A 20672-nucleotide genomic window follows, 5' to 3' on the forward strand; every position below is an offset into this window, starting at 1 on the left:
GGCGGTGGCGCCTCAAGAGCGCGCCGGGAGGAGGGGCGGGGCCTTGGCGGGAAAGCCAGGGGCCGCTTCTCTGGCCCGCGCGGTCCTCCCACGTCTCACTGGTCCGGGGAAGGGGCGGGGCCCAGCCGTGGGGCGAGAACGGGGTGGGGCTCGCTGCGCCCGGGCTCCGCCTTCCGCCCCTCCTCCGCCTCCTCCCCTTCCCTCGACTCGCCCCTGGGGAGGGGTAGGGTGGGTGGGGATTCTGGGCGGGTGGCGGAGTCACTGTCGGCTTCAGCCGGGCTGCGGAGCGGACGGACGCGCCTAGTGCCCCGGGGAGGGGAGCCACCAGGAGTGGAGGTAGAGGAGGAGGTGTAGAGGAAGAGACGCCCTCTCTGCCGGGACGCCTCCCCGCCCCCCGAGGCTCTGACCCCAGGGGCTAGGGGCCTGACAAGTTTCTCCACCTTGGCTGCCTGAAGAGGCCGCTACCCTGGAGGGCCCTGAGCCCACCGCACCAGGGGCCCCAGCACCGCCCCGGTGGTCTAACGCGACAGTTTCAGGGACCACTGCAAGGTTTCCAGTGGCCTAGACCAGGAGCCCGGGGTCAGAGCAACAACCCTTCCGGCCACCTGCCTCGACTTCTGCCTCAGGCACCAGTCCCAGCCCCGTGCATCCAGCCCAGGTGACATGCCGGTACTCTCCACGCCCAGGCCCTCTCGGGTGACCACGCTGAAGCGCACAGCTCTGGTCCTGGCCCTCACCGCCTATGGAGCCCACAAAATCTACCCCCTGGTGCGGCAGTACCTAGCTGCAAGCAGGGGCCCTCAGGTACCGGCAGGGGAGTCCACGCAGGACGTCTCTGGGGCCACGGCAGCCAAGGCCAGCGTGAACAGGGTGTTCTTGCGGCGGCTCTTGGGGCTCCTGCGGCTGCTCTTCCCCAGGACCCTGTGCCGGGAAACGGGGCTGCTGGCGCTGCATTCGGCCTCCCTGGTGAGCCGGACTTTCCTGTCCGTGTATGTGGCCCGCCTGGACGGCCGGCTGGCCCGCTGCATCGTGCGCAAGGACCCGAGGGCCTTCAGCTGGCAGCTCCTACAGTGGCTCCTCATCGCTCTCCCTGCCACCTTCATCAACAGTGCCATCCGGTACCTCGAGGGCCAGCTGGCCCTGTCTTTCCGCAGCCGTCTAGTGGCCCATGCCTACAGCCTCTACTTCTCCCAGCAGACTTACTACAGAGTCAGCAATATGGACGGGCGCCTTCGCAACCCTGACCAGTCCTTGACGGAGGACGTGGTGGCCTTTGCCGCTTCGGTGGCCCACCTCTACTCCAACCTCACCAAGCCACTCCTGGACGTCGCCGTGACGGCCTACACTCTGGTTCGAGCGGCCCGCTCCCGTGGGGCCGGCACGGCCTGGCCCTCGGCCATCGCCGGCCTTGTCCTGTTCCTCACAGCCAACGTGCTGCGAGCTTTCTCACCTAAGTTTGGCGAGCTGGTGGCAGAGGAGGCACGGCGGAAGGGAGAGCTGCGCTACATGCACTCTCGAGTGGTGGCCAACTCAGAGGAGATCGCCTTCTATGGGGGCCACGAGGTGGGGCAGGTTGGGGTGCTGGGCACAGAGGAAAGCTCACAGCTGGGAGGCTAGGGGGCAGGCAGCCATGGACAGCGTGGAAAGCTCGGGTCTGGCTGGGGCTCATGCCAGAGGTGTGGGTAGGTCATAGAAGACGAAGACTGGGGATGACAGGGCCTTGGGCGGCCCAGGCTTAGGCACGGAAATGGAGAAGCAGGAAGGCTGGGCCGGGGCTGCCCACATGCTCCAGGCCACTTCTGCTTCCTCTCCTCGGTGTGGTTGGCCTGGGCTAGGAGCTGTGGATCCTAGCGGTTTCAGATGGTAGAGCTCCCTGCTTGCTCCACTCCTACAGCCAGCCAGGAGGAGGCTCCCGACCCTCCGCCAGCAGGGACTGTGGGACTCGGCCTGCTGCCTGGCCCCTCCTGGACCGCCCCCCCCCCCCCCCCCGGGCCCTTTGAAGGCCGGCATCTGGCCAAGCTGGTGGGCCAGGCAGGCTGGCATTATGGGCATGACTCAGCCCAAGCGGGGGTTAACGAGCAGCACCCAGCGCGGTGGCAGCGCTGGGCACTCGGGGTCAAAGCTTCCCCCGCCTTAGCCCCCAGGCTGGCCCCTGCTACCTGCTCGGCTGCCTCCCCAGGCCCCAGGCCAGGGATGCCCGGCCCAGGCCGCCACCGCGGCGGGACGCACTTCCTGCCCGCCCGGCGGCCACCCTGCCCCCCCCCCCCGCATGGCCGCCCTTCCTCCTGGGTCCCAGGCCTGCCGGGAGCCCAGCGCTGGGAAAGGTTACTCGGGGCCAATGCTCCCTTTATCTCGCCTCGGCCCCTCCCCTTCCTCGTGCCTGGGGCTGCAGCTGCCTCCGGCCCTGCTCTCTGCTACTCTGGTTTCAGTTCCCGAGGGCTTCTCCAGGGAGGGGCACAATGGTATCCACCTCCTGAAGGCCTGTGTGTCCTTCCTAAGTGAGGTGGGTTCTTGTCCCTGGGGCTTGTCTCATTGGCTGCATGTGGGGCGGAGGCTGTGATTTAAAAAAAAAAAAAAAAAAAAAAAAAAAAGGGTTTGTCCCTGAACTCTGCAGAGGGGGCAGCCCGGGTGTAGGCCGGGCTCCAGATTAAGAGAAAATGCCTGGTCTGCAGCCACAACCCATCTCTCCCGCACGCTGGGCCGCAGGGCCTTGGCAGGCAGCCACGGCCTTGGATAAGGCGCTTGGCACGTTACCCGCAGCTACATTGTCGGCCCCGGCTGGCACGCCTGCCAGCTCCCAGCACGAGCCTGGATCACCAGGGTGCTCCCTTCAGGAACCAGGATTGGGCTGGATGCAAAGCCAAGCGATGTGGCAGACGTGGATGGTGGGGGCAGGAGAGCCCCAGCGTGTGTCCACAGCTTACGTCTTTAGGCTGGACAGCAGTGTGGGGTGACGAGCCCTCACGGGTGGGTTGGTTGCCTTTGCTGTGCGGGCATGTGGCTCACCCCAGTCTCAGCTGCTGATGCCCCTAGGGATGCTGGCCCAGGCTGGGGCACAGGTGACTGGCCGGCTGGAGGGCAGACATCACAGTATTCTGCTCTCTTTGGGATTTCATTGAGGAGGCCGATCTAGATTTCACTTAGGAGGTGGGAGCCTGTACACGCACACACGCACGCACACGCGTGCGCAGACTCTTGCTGGCTTGACAACAAGGTAAACCCCTTAGTAAGTCAAAGCATCATTTATGAGAATCTGGTTCTCTTTTAACGGCTCTGCCAGCATGGTCCAAATTCCCCACCTTTTGCTCCCTCCAAGCTGCGCGAGCTCACGCACATCACTTTGCCACTTTGGGCTGGGGCATCCTACGGTACAACGGACGTGAGAATACACGTTCGACAGCACGCGATGATTATCAAGTGGAGAGTCGGGTGTGAAGCACTTGGCAAAGGAAATGGTGCCAGGCTGGGCAGCTGTGGTCAGCCGGGGTGGGAGGGCAGGGCTGCGGCACACACCCCTGTACTGAGCCAAGGAATCTGCAACCTAATGGCCACCTTGCTGTGACCGGTTCCTGACACCCCTGGTTCCCCCTTCCTTCCCTCTCCTGCTCTCTTCTCCAGACCCTGCACGGTCCCCTTTCCCCAGCGGTCCCCGTCTTGAGGTAGCCGGTGGTGGCCAGTGCAGGAACGGGGAGGGCAGGGCAGGGCTGGCTTGGGAGCCCACCGCCCTGGTTTCTGTAGGAGGACACAGCAGAGGGCCCTTGTCCAGAAGAACCTCAGGCAGGTCGGGGAGGCGGGGCCTCAGTAGGTAGACGCTCTCTAAGCAAGTTCCTCAACACCAAGTGCTGCCTTTTACTTTCCTGTGCTGCCCTTTGCTTAGTTCAGGGTGGCACTCGCCAGCAGTTGCCCAAAGATGTCCCAAAGCCGCGCAGGGCAAAGAGAGGGGCACGGTAAGTGTCCCAACTAGACGGGTGGAAAGAATGGGCCTCCGAAGGTGGGGGCGGCAAGTCCCTTCTCTTCCTTGCCACTGTACCCCCGTACTATGACGTCAAGCAGTCCCAAAGTTTGAAAACTGTCCCCTATAAACGTGGCCCAGTTGTAACCCCCAGCCCCTGACCTTGTCATGGCCATCAAATGGCAGGGCATGTATGAGCAGTGCTGGGAGACTTGTTGCCCCCCACGGTGGTCACGGGAAGGCCTCTCTCTCTCTCTCTCTCTCTCTCTCTCTCTCTGTCTGTCTCTCTGTCGCCCCTCCCCCACAGGTGGAGCTAGCCCTGTTGCGGCACTCCTACCAGGACCTTGCTTCGCAGATTAACCTCATCCTGCTGGAACGCCTTTGGTACATCATGCTGGAACAGTTCCTCATGAAGTACGTGTGGAGCGCCTCCGGCTTACTCATGGTGGCCGTCCCCATCATCACTGCCACCGGCTACTCCGAGTCAGGTAGGAGCCAGCTCTGGGGGGCGGGGGGGAGGCAGGGACCCTGTCCTGTCCTCCTGGATCACTGAGCGCTAGGCTTGGAAGGACCAAGAGCTCAGCCGACCCACCTGCCCCTTCTGCTAGGGCCGTGAGGCCCACCCGGCATCCTCGATGGCAACCAAGGTCCCACGGCTCCTGGCTGCCTTCTGCTCTGCGTGTGTCTCCGCTTCCCGGCATTTCACTTCCCGGCTCCTGGGTAGCACTCAGCTGAGCCCGGGGACTGTGAGTCAGGGACAACGCATGTCCCTTTCTCAGGCCCGTGCACCCTCAGCTTGTAGGTTGCAGCAGTGGGTGTAGACCTCTGCCCTGTGGTCTGGGGTGGGGGTGGGGGACAGGAAGGCCTCCTTGGTTTTCACCTTAACTACGGGATCATCAGGATTCCCACTTTGTTCCTCTAACTGCCAGTCTTTTCGTGGTTACCGCGCACGGGAGAAGAGTAGCCCCTCCCCGCCCCCAGCCTTTAGAACACTCTAACTCAGGGAGGGACCAGCCGCACTGATGTTTGAGGTAGCCCTGTGTCAAGTTTGCTTTCCTCTTGTTTTTATGCTCGGCTATTGCTTTATCGGGTCGATGTGGATTTAAATTCATCCCTGTTTACCGATTTCTATGTCTTCTAAAAGTTCTTTCTGCAAGGCTTTCATCATGGGAGCTTTGAGATTATTTTGTTGTTTCTTTCCCCCAAAGTTTGGTTGGGTGTGGGAGTCAAGGCGGACTGTCCTTTTCTCTCAGCCCCTTGAGAATCTTCCATTTTCTCCAATGGAAAATCTATCAGCTTAACCGCCCCTAGAAGCCTGCATTGTCTCTCGGGTTACTTGGAAACTTCCTTCTTTGCCATCTTCCAGGTTCCCTACGAAGTGTTTACCTGTAGGTTTCTGTTTCTCCATACTTGTATGGCCTTTGTATGTTCACATTTTTTGATCATTCTGGAAAATTCTCAGTTGTTATCTTTCCATATGTTGCCTGGTCTCGTTCTTTTACTCTTTCCTTCTGGAACTTCTGCTAGACATGCAGACCTTTGCTCTCCCCCACCTAGCACTGTGCTGAATCTGGAAGATTTCCTCTGACCTCTGTGCTCACTCACCCATCACTTCGCTTTTCAGCTGCGTCTGATTTGAAGTTTTTTTAGTATATGTGTTGCCGAAGTGAGCGCTGATTTGAAGTTTTTTAAAATTTCAATGACTTTCTTTTTTTTTAATAATTTTTTAAGTTTATTTATTGATTTTGAGAGAGAGAGAGAGAGAGAGAGAGAGAGCACACACAGGAGGAGCAGAGAAAGAGACAGAGAGCGAGAGGGAGAAAAGAGAATCCCAAGCAGGCTTTGCACTGCTTCTCACGAAACACGAGATCATGACTTGAGCTGAATGCTTAACCGACTGAACCACCCAGGCGCCCCTGAGTGACTATTTGTATAAGTTCTATTTGATTCTCTTTCACACAGAAATTTGAAAACAGAAATTTTCCTTTTTTTTTTCTTTCCTTCTTCCTTTCTTTCTTTTAGAGAGAGAGAGAGAGTACACATAGGCAGGCAGAGATGGGCAGAAAGAGACAGAATCTTTTTTTAAATTTTTTTAAATGTTTATATCCATTTTGGAGACAGAGACAGAGGATGAGTGGGGGAGGGGCAGAGAGAGAGGGAGACACAGAATCCGAAGCAGGTTCCAGGCTCTGAGCCATCAGCCCAGAGCCCGACGCGGGGCTCGAACCCACGAACTGTGAGATCATGACCTGAGCCGAAGTCGGACGCTCAACCAACTGAGTCACCCAGGCAGCCCGAGTGAGAGAGAGAGAGGGAGAGAGAGAATCTTAAAAGAGGCTCCAAGTTCAGCATGGAGCCCAACACGGGGCTCGATCCCACGACCCTGGGATCATTACCCAAGGTGAAATCAAGAAACCGACTGAGCCACCCAGGCGTGCTGAACTTTTTCTTTTCAAATATGAATTCGAAACCGTTTCTAGAAGTGTCCGATTTTCTTGTCTTTTGGACTGCTCCTTTTACGCTCCACGGTCTCTATCCAACTATTTGATTATCTGAATTCTTGGGGCTCTAACTCGTGGTGTATTGTTTTCCCGTGGGCTTTGCAACCAGACTTCCGTGGGAACCCCGAGTGGTCTCACTGGAGGGGTAGTTGTCCAGTGCAGTGTGTGTGTGCTTTTGTTTGGGCCTGCACACCTGGCTAATTGACCATTTGGAGGCCATTTCACGTTAGCTTCTCAGCTCGGGGAGGAGGGGTTTCTGAACTTGGAGGCAGTATTAATTTGAACTGCACACACACAATTACAGATTCTTAGAAGAGACCTTTTGTTCGGTGCATCTAGAGCCCCAGCTGCACAGAAGAAGCTTCCCTGTCTTCTCCCATCTCTGGAGATTTCACAGGAGTACCTGGCTGCTGGCCCCTCTTTGTGCTCCTGGGAATTTCTCTTGTTTTCCTTGGAGCACAGCTCTGCTTTAAAAGGTGTAATGCTGGGGCTCCTAAGTGGTTCAGTCGGTTGAGCATCCGACTCTTTTTTTTTTTTTTTAATTTATTTATTATTGAGAGACAGAGCGTGAACAGGGGAGGGGCAGAGAGAGACACACACACACACACAGAATCGGAAGCAGGCTCCAGGCTCCGAGCTGTCAGCACAGAGCCCGACGAGGGGCTCGAACTCACAAACCGCGAGATCGTGACCTGAGCCGAAGTCGGACACCCAACCGACCGAGCCACCCAGGCGCCCCGAGTGTCCAACTCTTGATTTCAGCTCAGGTCATGATCCCGGGGTCATGGGATCGAGCCCCACGTTGGGCTCCATGCTGAGCATGGGGCTGGCTTGGGATTCTCTCTCTCTCTCTGCCCTTCTCCCCTGCTCACACTCGCTCTCACTCTCTCTCTCTAAAAAATGAATGAATGAATGAAATAGTTCTACTTTGGGGTGCCTGACTGGCTCAGTCGGTAGAGCATGCAACTCTCGATCTCAGGGTCATGAGTTCAAGCCCCACAATGGGCATGGAGCCTACTTAAAATAAAGCTTTTTTTTAATGTAAATAAAAGGTGTCGTATTTTGGAGCACCTGGCTGGCTCACTCGGTGGCGTATGCGACTCTTGATTTTGGGGTTGTGTATTGGAGCCCCACGTTGGGTGTGAGTAGAACTTACTTAAAAAAATAAATAAAATGTGGGTGCCGGGGTGGCTTAGTCGGTCAAGTGTCCAACTCTTGATTTTGGCTGAGGTCACGATCTGACAGTGGGCTCTGCACTGGGTGCAGAGCCTGCTTGAGATTCTCTCTCCCTCTCCCTCTGCCCCTCCCCCCACTTGCGTTTTCTCTCTCGCTCAAAAAAAGAAATAAAATACATTTTAAAATTTCTGAACGTAAAAGGTGTCATGTGTTGTGCAGTTCCATAGTAAGAGAATTTTCAGTTATATGTAAAGAGAGGGAGGGGAGCCTGGGTGGCTCAGTCGGTTAAGTGACTGGCTCTTCATTTGAGCTCAGGTCACGATCTTGAGGTTCATGAGTTCAAGGCCCACATCAGGCTCCGAGCTGACAGTGCGGAGCCTGCTTGAGATTCTCTCTCTCTCCCTCTCTGCCCCTCCTGTGCGCGCTTGCGTTCTCTCTCAAAATAAGTAAAATAAACTTTAAAAATTTTTTAAAGAGAGAGAGAGAGGCTGACTTGTTTCAGAACCAGAAGCCTCTCTGATTCTCTCCCTATTTGTGTCTCTGCCTTGGGGCTTCTAAACCCTCCACTGTCTGTCCCCCTCTGGGTAACCCCCAAGAGGAAGGATCTATTGGAGGGGGGTTACTGCTTTCTGCCGCAAAGGCCATACGGAAAGGGCGGCCTTGATTTAGACACAGGTGCCAGACCCGGTCAGCACCCCTGGCCTGGAGCACGGGGACCCGCCCACGAGGTGACCTGTGGTTTCCGTGAAGAAGCGCCTGCAGCTACTTTCCTCTATAGCTGGCCGTGGGGCCTGTCTGGTCCCGAGGCTTCTCCCTCCTGTGAAAGCCTAGGACTTTTTGGAGCCCCTGCTACACTAGGCTTTGTGAGCAATTCAAAGAAGAGTGAGCTCTTGTCCCTGGCCTCACGGCACCTGTGAAAACAAAATACTCCTGCCCCCCTGTTCCCTCTACTTCTGACTCACAGCCCCCTTGTTATTCCTCTGAAGCAATGCTTGTGCCTCAGGGCCTTTGCAGGTGACTGCTCTAATGTGCTTCCCTCTGATGACAGCACCCACCCCCCCACCGTCCTCTTCCCCTTCCCCGCCTCACTGCTGTCCTGACACTGAACACCCTGTCTACTCTACTTCTCTATTTGCTTTATTGTCACTCTGCCACTTTAGGCTGTGTGCTCAGTGGGGGCAGGGGTTTTTGTCCGTTTTGTCCTTGCTGCGTCCCCAGTCCCCGGTGGCTAAGTGAGGGCTCTAGGTGCTTCGAGGAGGCTGAGAGCACTGGGGACCAATGGGAGGAGACAGATACTTCCCAATTGTCAAGTGGGGAAAATTTGGATACCTTTGCCCTTCTGGCCTGGAGCTGCAAGCCTGGAGGGCCCAGAGGAGGAGTGGCCTTGCTGTGAACAGCAGCCTGTGTTCCGCTCCGGGGCCCTGGTTTTAGCTGCCTGAGTCTCTGCAGTAACCTATGGAGAGGTCGGTTAGTTCTGCCTCCAAGGAGGTGCCAGCTATTGCCAGGATGCCCCTGGCAGCTGCACACCATTTCCCTGTGTGTGCAGTCACTGCCCAGCTCTTGGGACCTGTGAGGAGGAAGGCTTATGGCCCCCCTGCCTGTTGGGGGCTATGTCCCCCCGGGCACGATGGGAAGTTAGGCCCGGGACCATACGCTATCGGGATTAACAGTCCCGTCCCCTGGATTCCTGGGCCAAGCCCAAGAAAAGGCAACGCAAGGCTCTCAGGCCATCCGTCCCATCCATTTTTCACCGTGTGCTGTTCTGGAGGCCGTCTGCCCTGAACCCGCCTCCCGCCCCTTCCCACCCCACCCCCGCCCATCATAACCCTAGAGTCCCCGGGCTCTTTACAGAATCTTCCTTCCCACCACTTCAGCCCGGGAGCCTCTGCTTCCCCTGGATACCCCCAGCGGGCACTGTTCACTCTCCCACACCCCAGGACCCTCAGACTCGGCCTCCCCCCTTGCTCCCCATCACCATTTCCAGAGCATTCCTTGTGTAAAAGCCCTGCCCCCCTGAGAGCTCTAAGGATCAAGGGAGTCAAGTCCACTGACAGGAGAGGACCAAAGTGCACAACCGCGGGCTCTAGACTGAAACAGACAAGCAAGTCAAGACAGAAACGGGCTCCTGGGGAGAAACAGAGGCATCAAGGATGGCCACGCTCACGGAGGCCAAAGAATGCAGCCTCGTGGGGAGAGATGAGGGAGAGATGGGGGGTGGTGATGGAGGTCCAAAAGGGACGCTCATGTTGGAGAGGCCCCGGGGTACACAGCTCTGGGCGTGTGTAGGTGTGGCCCTGAGAGGGGCTGCTGCCATCAGCGCAGGACACGGAAGGAGGGCAGTTTCGAGGGAAGGAGCGGACTGTGCCACAGAAGAAGGCCAAATGCCCCGTGGCTCATTTTCTCGCCCCCGTTATTGAGATGTAATTAACATACCGTACAATTCAGCCTTTTAAAGGGTACAATTCAGCGGTTTTTAATATATTTGCAAAATGGTGCAACCGTCGCCGCTAAGTCCAAAACGTTGTCATCGCCACAGAAAGAAACCCTGGACTCCCCATCCCTCCCCCCACCCAGCCCCTGGCACCTACACCTCTTTCTGTTCCTGTAGATGTGCCTCTGGGGGACATTTCTCATAAACGGAATCATTCAGCATGTGGCCTTTTGTGTCTGGCCTCTTTCGCTCAGCATAGCACTTTCGAGGTTCAGCCACATTGTGGGATGAGTCAGTGCCTCACTGCCTTTCGTGACTGAATAATATTCATATGCATATGTACGTACGTACGTACGTACGTACATACACGGCAGTTTCTTTCCTACCCCTCCGCTGATGGACGTTTGGGTTGTTTGCACCCTTTGGTGATTGTGAATAACGTTGCCACGATCATTTGTATACAGGTTTCCGTGTGAACGGATACTTTTGTTTCTCCTGGATACATGCCCAGGCATGGGATTGCTGAGTTTTCCGGTAACTCTATGTTGAACTTTTTGAGGAAGCGCCGAACTGTCTTCCAGGCCGGGCCATTTTACAGCCCTCACAGCGGTGTGTGAGCCCATCTTTTCTCTTCCTCACCAACACCTGTTATCATTTCTTTCTAATTCTAGCCGTCCTAGGGCATGTGAAGTGGTATCTCACTGTGGTTTTATTTTTTTTTATTTTTTTTTTATTTTTGAGAGAGACAGAGACAGCGTGAGCGGGGGAGGAGCAGAGAGAGGGGAAAGGAGAGAGTATCCCGAGCAGGCCCCACGCTGTCAGCACGGAGCCCAATGCAGGGCCCGAACCCACAAACCCGTGAGATCATGACTTCAGCCGAAACCAAGACGAAGCCAGCCAGGCGCCCTTAGCTGTGCTTTTGATTTCTATTTCTCTGGTGACTAATCCCGTTGAGCATCTTTTCACATGCTTATTGGCCTTTTGTAGATCAAAGAAATACAGTAGAAATGCCAATTCAGATCTTTTGCCCATTGTCTAACTGGGTTCTCTTTGTTTTTGAATTTAAAAAGTCCTTTGCAGGGGCGCCTGGGTGGCTCAGTCGGTTAAGCATCCGACTTCGGCTCAGGTCATGATCTCACAGTCCTTGGGTTCGAGCCCCGCGTTGGGCTCTGTGCTGACAGCTCAGAGCCCGGAGCCTGCTTCGGATTCTGTGTCTCCCTCTCTCTCTGCCCCTCCCCTGCTCACACTCTGTCTCTCTCAAAAATAAATACAACATTAAAAAATACATTAAAAAAAAGAAAAAGTTCTTTACATATTCTGGATATGAGACCCTTATCAGATACGTGATTTGTGAATATGTTCTCTCAGTCTATAGGTTGTCTCTGCACTTTTTTTATGTTTTTTTTCAGTGCCCAAAAGGTTTTAATTTTGATGAAGCTCATTTATCTGTTTTCCTTTTGTTGTCTGTATTTTTGGTGTCATATTTAAGGAGCCAGACCTAATCCCAGGTCACAAAGACTTAACGCCTGCTTTCTCCTGAGAGTTTTACAGTCTCAGCACATACGCGCAGGCCAGTGCTCCACTTTAAGTTAGTTTTTGTGTGTGGTGCAAAGCAGGGGTCATTCTCTGGCGAGTGGGTACCCGCCTGTCCCACACCGTCTGCCGGGGAGACTTGTCTTTCCCCTAGTGGGTCAGTTTTGATTCTCCACTGTCCCCTCCCTTCTTCCCACTGTGCTCCATAGACTCAGAGGCAGTGAAGAAGGCCACCTTGGAGATGCGGGAAGGGGAGCTCGTGAGCGAACGCACAGAGGCCTTCACCATTGCCCGCAACCTCCTCACCGCTGCCGCGGATGCCATCGAGCGGATCATGTCGTCCTACAAGGAGGTACCCCCCCATCCCAGCCGCGGGCCCCTCTCCGCTGTGCCGCCCACCCCACCCCCCAGCTGGCAGGGTCTGAGCCAGCGTCACCCTCCCCACAGGTGACAGAGCTGGCTGGCTACACGGCCCGAGTACACGAGATGTTCCAGGTATTCGAAGATGTCCAACACTGCCGTTTCAAGAGGCCTGGCGAGCTGGAGAGCACTCAGGCAGGAGCCGGGGCTGTGGGGCGCTCTGGTGTCCGTGTAGAGGGGCCCCTGCAGATCCGAGGTAAGGGCACCCTCCCCGCAGACACCCCCCCCCACCCACCCAGAGGGCAGCATCTTCGAGCTGCGCCCCAGGGAGGGACTTCCCCCGGACTGCTGTGGCCCCCTGCAGCCTTCTTTCCCAGAGCAGTAACCGCTGGCCAACCCCTTGCTTGCCGGCTCCTTCCCGGTGCCCTGGCTGAGATTTCTGTTATTTCTCTTTGCAAAAGAGGGGGACGTGGTCCCCGAGTAGAGGGGACCACTCCCCCGTGTGGGCAGCAAGAGAAAGTTCAAGACTACAGCAGAGGCCACGATGCTGTGGAAGAGGGGCCCAAGCGTTGAAGCCGCCATTAAAATGGTAGCAAGAGCAGAGGGTTTTATGGAACAAGGCTAGACTCCGTGCCTCAGGTTCCAGAAGCCACAGAACTGACTTCGCCCCTCCCCTGCCCAGAGCTCGGCACCAGACACTGGTTGGGGGTGGACTTCCGGAAGACCCAGCATATTCCCAAGGGGGCCCCGGACCACACACTGGCATGCTGTGAGCGGGTTGGGGGGCACATGGAATCCACCAGAAGTCAGAGGGAGTGCTACTGCTCTCTCCATTCCTTCGTTGCGTTCTCTCTCCAGGCCAAGTGGTAGATGTGGAACAGGGAATTATTTGTGAGAACATCCCCATCATCACGCCCACGGGAGAGGTGGTGGTGTCCAGCCTCAACATCAGGGTAAGTCACGTGGGGGACAGGTTGGGGGATGCCTGGCCCAGAAGTGTGGGCTGGGCTGGGCTGAGCTACCCTGGGCCTGGCCTTCTGCATCTATGAGCCCCCAGTCCTTGGTGTCTGGCCTGCCGGCCTGCATATGTTGTCAGTCCCCGGATGTACTTAGCAGGCAGGCTAAGGTCAAGTTGAGAGGCCAGCGTGTCCCTGACTATTGGCTCTGGCGCAGTGGAGTCAGAGCTCATCAAAGCGACTAGCGACTACTAGGAGTGGCCGAAGGTCACCCGAGGGCTCCTGGCCCCATCCTTGCCACCCTCCCCAGTTCCATCCCTGAGAAGCCTGGGACTTGGGGACTCTGGCTCAAGTCCAACTATGGTAGAATAGATTGCTCCAGTGACCTGGGCTTGGGGTCCCCCCATCTGCTTCGAGAAGCCCCCAGTGCAGGTGTGTGCGGACTTCAGCCTGGCCCGCTGGGAGGGCTTTCAGCCACTACAGAGGCTGTCTGATGGCCAACATCCACCAGTCACCTTGTCCCTAGCCAGAGCTTTGGACAGGGTCAGGGAATGATAGGATGAAGGAGAGACCTGTTGGCAGGGGTGGGGGCAGGGGGTCAGGGTGAGAAGTGAGAGGGAGTCTTTCATTCATTCATTCATTCATTCATTTTTTCATTCGTTCAACCAATATTCCCTAAGCCCTGGGCTGGGCACTGGGAACTAGAAGTAAATTGGAGGGGCCCTGCCCTCTGGGAGGCCCCACTCTGGGGCCCCAAAAGTATTACAAAGGTCCCCAGTTAGCTGCCCAGATCCCGTGCGGGCCACAGTAAGGGTAGTCCCGTCCCTGTGGTGCACGGAGGTCACCTGAAGCTTCACCCAGGAGCCTCGGGACAGGTGGGCTGCATGATGAAGACCTCCCCCTAGGGCAGGCAGAAAGAAGGCCATGAAGTGGCAGGAGCACAGAGCTAAGGGACCTCGGGGCCGGGTCCTGTAGAGGCCTCGTGCACCTGGCCGCAGAGCCGGCTCGGCAGGGGCCGTGGCCGGGCCGGGGGTAAGTGAAAAGAGGCAAGTGCCTGGGGCTCCTTTCCTTGGCCTGCCGGGAGGACCTTGAGAGCCAGTTGGAGGCGGGCACATTTCGTCACCCCAGGCAACACGGGACCGTGGTGTGATCCCCATCGCCCCTGCCTGTGGTCACTCTTGCGGCATGGCAGGAAGCCACCGATGATTGGTTTGCCCAAGGCGAACGATTTCCAGGCAGGCCCAGTGACAGCCAAGTAGGCCAAGACTGGGGGCCCTGGCGAGCCAGGGCGCAGCTGGTTAGAGAGCGTGGCCAGGCGAGAAGGGGTGACCGTGGCAGGCGGGGGGAAGAGCAGGGGTGGGTGGCTAAGCAGAAGCTGGGCTCCGGGACTAGGAGACGTTGGGGAAGAGAAGGAAGCGGTTCCCAGTCGTGATCGCCCAGGCGCAGAAGTGGGACAGGGGCGGGGAAGGGGACCAGAGAGGCAGCCTGGCGCTGGCTGGGGGCTGGGCCGGGCCTGCCGGACTGCTGGGTGCACATTGATGGGCCCAGGCCCCGCTAGAGAGACTTTATAGTGTAACAGAGGACCACAGAGTGAGGGGCTCAAACTACAGGAGTGGATTCTGGAGGCCGGAAGTCCAGATCAGGGTGTCTGGTAGGTGAGGGAGAGTCTGTCTATCCCAGGCCATCGGCAGTGTTCCCGGCCTTGGCTTCACGTCAAACTGTGCCTTCATCTTGACGTGGTGTTCTTCCTGTGTGCACGTCTCTGCGTCCGAATGTCCCCGTGTGATAAGGATACCAGTCACGTGGGATGAGGGGCCCACCCCACTCCAGGATGACCTCATCTAAATTTAATTAATTATATTTGCAAAGACTCTGTTTCCAAATAAGGTCACATTCTGAGTGAGGTCTTGGGGGGTAGGACTCCAACATGTGCATCTGGAGGGACCCCGCTCAACCCACAACGCCGGCGCACTCAGGCCACCTAGGGACTTACGTGGGTCAGCAGGAGAGCAGTGCCACCATCAGTCACGCTCTGAGAGAGTGGAAGTTAACGTGGCCTCGGGCGGGGGGTGGGGGGGTTGTAGGTTGGGAGCTGTGCCCGGGTGCCCTGGCTTCATGCCCCGTACTCTCCCCTGCCTCCCGAGGACGGTGGTCTCCCTGCCATTTGACCCCCTCTTTCCTGCATACGCACCCCCAGGCTCCCCCCCCCCCCCAGCCCGCAGCAGGCATTTCTATAAGACCAGCAGGCATCATGGAATCCGGTGACCGGGGAGCCTGAGGCCTTGACACTGAGGCCGGGGGTCACAGAGGCATCTTCCCAGCACCCTAGGACCTGCAGGGACAGTGAGAGGGCCACGGAGGCAGGAGGACTGGCCAGGCATGAGGAACAGAGTTGGGAGTTTGTACCGTCCACCTAGAACTCGAAGGAAACTGCTTTTCTCAGGACAGTCCCTCACGGGAAAGCGAGGGACAGCGACCCTACTAGGACAGCGAGCACATGGGGACTCCTAGCGAGGCGGGACGGCATGGCAGAGAGGGCGACGTGGACTTTCTGAGGCTGGCCCATGCTCTCCGGAACACGAAAGGGGCTTAGGGGACAGGCCGGGACCCAAAACAGGCGTCAGGTTAGGGCTCTGGGCGCTGGACCTCATGCCTCGGGCCCTTGGCTGGGGGAGCCCCTGAGTGTGGGCCACGGTCAGAGGAGGGAGGGCCCCCGCGGCCCTGCCTCTGCCGGGGCCCCACGCCGCACCGCTGCCCCCACAGGTGGAAGAAGGCATGCACCTGCTCATCACGGGCCCCAACGGCTGCGGCAAGAGTTCTCTGTTCCGGATCCTCGGCGGGCTGTGGCCCGCATACGGCGGCGTGCTGTACAAGCCCCCGCCCCAGCGCATGTTCTACATCCCTCAGAGGTGAGGGGGAAGGGGGCCCGGCGCCCAGCTCTGCCCCTGCGCCCCCCTCCTGTGGGACCCACCGCCCAGGAGCCAGCAGAGCTTGGGGCATCGGGAGAGGACGGCAACATTCTGCCCCGGAGTCCAAGGGCCACAGCGCCTCCACCCACTGCCCCGCCCTCGCCTGCCCGCCGGGCGACTCCACCGCATGTGACTGTGTGCACACAGAAGGGGGGGACTGTGTGTCTGTGCGCGAGTGGGTGTGTGTCTGTGCACGTGCACGAGCGTGCCAGACGTGTGAGCACGCACTTATGCATGCGGGGGGACTGTGCACAGCGCGTGGTGCGCGTGCATGGGGGGGGGCACGGTGTGAGCACTGCCCGGATCAGTTTGTGGAAGGGCCTGTGGGCTTCGAGTCAGCCCCGAGTCCAGCAGCCAGCGCCCTTGACAGGCCGTCGGTGGGGGTGGGGGCAGAGCCCACTCGGGCACAGGCTGTTGGTGGGGGGAGGGGGTGACAGGACCCACTAGGGCACAGGCCGTCGGTGGGAGGGGGCGGGGAACAGGGTCAACCCTGCCCTTAGCGGACGTGAAGCTTCCCCGCAGGCCCTACATGTCCGTGGGCTCCTTGCGAGACCAGGTGATCTACCCAGACTCTGTGGAAGACATGCGAAGGAAAGGCTATTCGGAGCAGCACCTGGAGGCCATTCTGGACATCGTGCACCTGAACCACATACTGCAGCGGGAAGGGGGTAAGGGAGGGGGTGGCCCGTCCCACCTATCGGCGCCAGGGAGTGAGCCACCTATCAATTGCCCTTTGGCCCAAGACTCAGCCCGGGGACCGGCTGCCACCCCCACCCCTGCCTCCCTCTCGCCCCTGAGGGACAAAGATAGTCCCTGCATCCGAGAGTCCAAAGTGCTAGCGCCCTGGAATGCCCCAGCCGGTGGGCGGAAGTCATGAGGGCAGCCAGGCACAGCGGGAAGCGTGCGATGGGGGTGCTCACTTTTGGCCCGGGACACCTTGTTCAGGCCATCGGGCTCAGGGGCAGGGAGGCTCCTGTGGGCCAGGCAGGGAGCCCAGGCTTTCCCTGACAGCGAAGGAAGCCTTTGGCAGGCCCGAGGCAGGGAAGTGACAGGTCTAGCGAGAGGACAGAGCACGGGTGGAACGTGTGCCCAGGGTGTCCGTGCAGAGCGCCTCTAGCACAGGGAGCAGGACACAGCCAGAGGGGACGCTTGCGTTTCCGTCTTGAGCCTGGGAGGCGCCATCCCCTGGGAAGGAGGCGGCAGGAGTGGAGGGACAAGCTGGTAGCCCAGGGCCGCGGAGCTGCTGGAGGAAAGGGAGGTGGGGCTGGGCTCAATTTTCTTCCTGAAATTTGAGAGCCTGGGCTGCGCTTCCTGCCTCGTCACTTGGGGACAGCTTGGCCGTAAGCAGCGACCTCACCTCTCGAGACTCTTCCCCTGCAAAAGGGGACAGCTCCCTTAGCACCAGCCTGACACAAAACCCGTCTTGTAAGGACTCATAGCGGGTGTTCAGGGCACAGCAGATGATTCATGAGGCTTCTTCCCAGATGTCGTCGCCTGTGTCACAAAGGGGGCTGGAGGTGGTGGATTTGGGGGGGCGGCTCCTCCTGGGCCTACCCTGGTGGCTGTGGTCCCCCCAGGCTTCATCCCCGGCTTCCCTGTGTGCTGGTCAGCCCTTTTCTGTTCCAGCGGCCCCGTGCTGGGGGTGCACCCCTCCTCCTGTCTTCTCTGGCACCCCTGAGTGCGCTGGGCCCTTGAGGCCTGCCATCACAACCTATTAGCACTGAGTTCAGCTGTGAGCAGCAGAACCCCCTTCCCCGAATGAACGAACGTCGGCAAGATCGTTCACAAGTTTATCTTACCGTGACATAAAAGTCCTGAGGAAAGCAGGCCACCACTGATGGAGGCAGCCCTGCGCTGTGAAAGGCCCCTCAGGTCGCTCAGCTATGTTAGCCTCTGCCACTGAAGCCACCTCGTGGTCCAAGATGGCTGCTCCGGCTACCACATAACATCCCAGGCCGTGGCTTGGAGGAGGGGGGGAGGGCCAAGGGCACATGCCATGTGTCTTTTAAAGAAAGTTCCAGGAGCTGCCACACGTGTAACGCACTTACACGCGTCGGCCAGAAATCAGTCACGCGGTCGCCCCTCACCTCCGGGCAAGCTACGGCCTCAAGGCAAGGTATGGAGTAGAGGCTTTCTTGTGGCTGGGCGTGCGCCCTGACAAAACTTCAAGTCCCGAGGGAGGACCGAGTGGAGGTAGTTGCTTCTGCTCAGACTCGCTAAGGCACTGGCGACAGGCAGTGACAAACACCCAGTCCCCGCGGGTGAGGACCCTCCAGGAGACGCTGCTGCAGTCATCCGTGGGGCTGTGCCACGACCGTCTGCACAATTCTGATCACGTCTTTTTGGGCTATTAAAGTCTTACCTCCAGGTAGGTAAGTAGGCAGGACACGCGTACCCAGTGGCCAGCCTTCTCCAAAGTCAAACGTGCCACCGTATTCCACTCTCACTAGCCTCTCCAGCCCCTCCCACGTCCCCCGGGTCTGGGCCCCTGCTGATGCCCAGCCCTTGCTGAATCCGACAGAACCCCCTTGTGCCCCGCCCAGGTTGGGAAGCCGTGTGTGACTGGAAGGATGTGCTGTCGGGGGGTGAGAAGCAGAGAATCGGGATGGCGCGCATGTTCTACCACAGGTGAGCTGGGCTGTCCGCGGCGCTCGGGCTCCCTCCCGCACCGAGCCAGCGGCAGAGCCGACAGGGCAGCCTGGGTGATCCCAGCGCACTGGGTGGGACAGCCAGGTGCCCCGGGACCATTCGGAGGCCTCACCCCGGGCTCGGATTGGCCCCAAAAAGCAGAATTGGGGTTTGCACTGGGGCGGGGGGCGGGGGGGGCAGGCCAAGGCTTCTGCGAAGGAGGATCCACAGCCTAGCACGTTGGGCCCTGCCCCCAGGCCCAAGTACGCTCTCCTGGATGAATGCACCAGCGCCGTGAGCATCGATGTGGAAGGCAAGATCTTCCAGGCTGCCAAGGACGCTGGCATTGCGCTGCTCTCCATCACCCACCGGCCCTCCCTGTGGTAGGTGCCCTCCCTTCCCGCCTGCATTCGGCACCCCCCGGGGACATGGCAGTGGGGCGGGAGGAGGGTGCCAAGTGTCTCCTGCCGAACAGCCTCTGCCCCTCCGCCCCCGTCCCTCTCCCGGCCTAGGAAGTACCACACGCACTTGCTGCAGTTCGATGGGGAGGGTGGCTGGAAGTTTGAGAAGCTAGACTCCGCCGCTCGCCTGAGCCTGACCGAGGAGAAGCAGCGGCTTGAGCAGCAGCTGGCCGGCATTCCCAAGATGCAGCGGCGCCTCCAGGAGCTCTGCCAGATCCTGGGCCAGGGCTCTGGGGTCCTCCAGGGTGCCGCCTCTCCCTGAGCCCCGGGACCACGTGGAGGAAACAGCAGCACCTGGCCGCTCACCCCTCCAGCCAGCCCTGCCACAGGCCCACCCCGCATGCCTTTCCCTCCCGGGCCTCCTGGCCGCCAGCGAAAGCACGCACCTGTCCCTGCGCCCCCTTCCCCGGGCCGGGCGGGTGGTCCTTTCTTCTCTTCCAGGAGGGGGTGGGGGTGGAGGTGACACCCCCAGCTCGCACTGCCGGCCAGACTGTGCAGAGCCTGGCATTTGTGGGGCCCTGCCCTCCTGACACCGTGGTCCCCCTTATTCCCTCCTCTTCAGTCCCTCGGAGACCCCACGAGGTCCCCCCGGATGGCCCACCGAGGCTCCCATCCCACGGGATGCCCTTCCTGCCATAGGAACGGGCGAATGGGGCCCACAGCCAGAAGGGGCCCCCAGTGTGAACCCCTTCTCCCCACCAGTTGTTTCCAGGAGCCCTTGGGAGGAAGCGCACAGTATTTCTTAGCAAGCGATGACAAGAATGTGGTCCCTGTCCTCCTCGGCCCCTAGCCTTCTTTCCTTCTACAAGCTAATTTATTGGATCCCTGTTTGTAGCCATCTCGATTGCCAACATGAGCACCCTGCCAGCAGCGGAGGTGGCCTGGGCCACGGTCCTTCCGCAGGTGGCCTAGCCATTGAGCCAGCCCCCAGAGGCCCTGTGCCCCACCAGCCCACACTGCCGGCCACCTCCGGTGGGGGGTGGGGGTTGCAGACCAACTGAATGGGGGATGACTGCTGGGGCTGCCGGGCATGAGGGCACCTCTGTGCCCAGCTCAGTGCCAAAGAGGGGTCAGCCAGGGGAGCTGTCTCTGCAAAGCCAGCACCCACCCAAGAGGGAGACCCCACCACAGCCACCACCGCATGTGCCTTTCCAGGCCCTCAGCCCTCTGGCCGGGGAGCCTCCCTCAATCCCTCAGTAAAAGCCTCCCACAGAAAGTGCAGTGGTGTCGCCTAGCCTCTTTGTGCGGCAGGGCTTGGGGGAGAGGCGGAGTGGGCATCAGGTCGCCTGGGCTCGAAGAATAAACTTGACCCCTACCCAAATGCACAGCTCGGCGTAGTCTCCTGGGGACATGCCGAGGAGGGAGATTTAGCAACATCTCCCAGACATAATGGCTGAGCGCCAACCGGAGTGCGGTGCAATCCCGGCCTCACAGCGCTGGGGTGGAGGGGAGGGGACTGACGCCCAGTCCCTGCAAAGTGGGCAGAGGGAGGGGGCCACAGAGGAGAAAGCGTCCCGACGCTGCTGGCCTCCGGGCGGCAGGGAAAAGATGGTTCCAGACCTTCTAGGAGGAGGGAAGGCTTGTGCAAAAGCCCAGAGGTGAATCAGGAGCCAGACGCGGGACGTCAACGTGATGCGGAGGGCAGAGGGAGGGAGGGGCTGGGGCCACGCTGGGGAGCCTGGACTTACCTCGGAGGCTACGACGA

The 20672-nt window shown here is 59.1% G+C and overlaps 1 protein-coding gene across 1 annotated transcript; it reads left to right on the forward strand.

Annotated features, from left to right (window-relative positions):
* The first annotated feature begins 255 nt into the window (after window positions 1-255).
* ABCD1 (ATP binding cassette subfamily D member 1) lies at window positions 256-20188 on the forward strand. The gene is made up of 10 exons (XM_049644473.1): window positions 256-1563; window positions 4260-4440; window positions 11803-11945; window positions 12041-12209; window positions 12812-12906; window positions 15673-15818; window positions 16401-16546; window positions 18422-18506; window positions 18764-18889; window positions 19019-20188. The coding sequence occupies exons 1-10, from the start codon at window positions 664-666 to the stop codon at window positions 19227-19229; spliced, it is 2202 nt and encodes a 733-aa protein (XP_049500430.1). The 5' UTR covers window positions 256-663; the 3' UTR covers window positions 19230-20188.
* Window positions 20189-20672: the final 484 nt, after the last annotated feature.

Source organism: Panthera uncia, chromosome X (genome assembly GCF_023721935.1).
Source record: "Panthera uncia isolate 11264 chromosome X, Puncia_PCG_1.0, whole genome shotgun sequence".
Taxonomy (NCBI): Eukaryota; Metazoa; Chordata; class Mammalia; order Carnivora; family Felidae; genus Panthera; species Panthera uncia.

Coding starts and splice junctions, on each gene's coding strand:
- ABCD1 (XM_049644473.1), top strand. CDS start 664: ATGCCGGTACTCTCCACGCCCAGGCCCTCTCGGGTGACCACGCTGAAG. Junction 1,564..4,259: donor CCTTCTATGGGGGCCACGAG/GTGGGGCAGGTT, acceptor CCTCCCCCACAG/GTGGAGCTAGCCCTGTTGCG. Junction 15,819..16,400: donor ATGTTCTACATCCCTCAGAG/GTGAGGGGGAAG, acceptor GCTTCCCCGCAG/GCCCTACATGTCCGTGGGCT.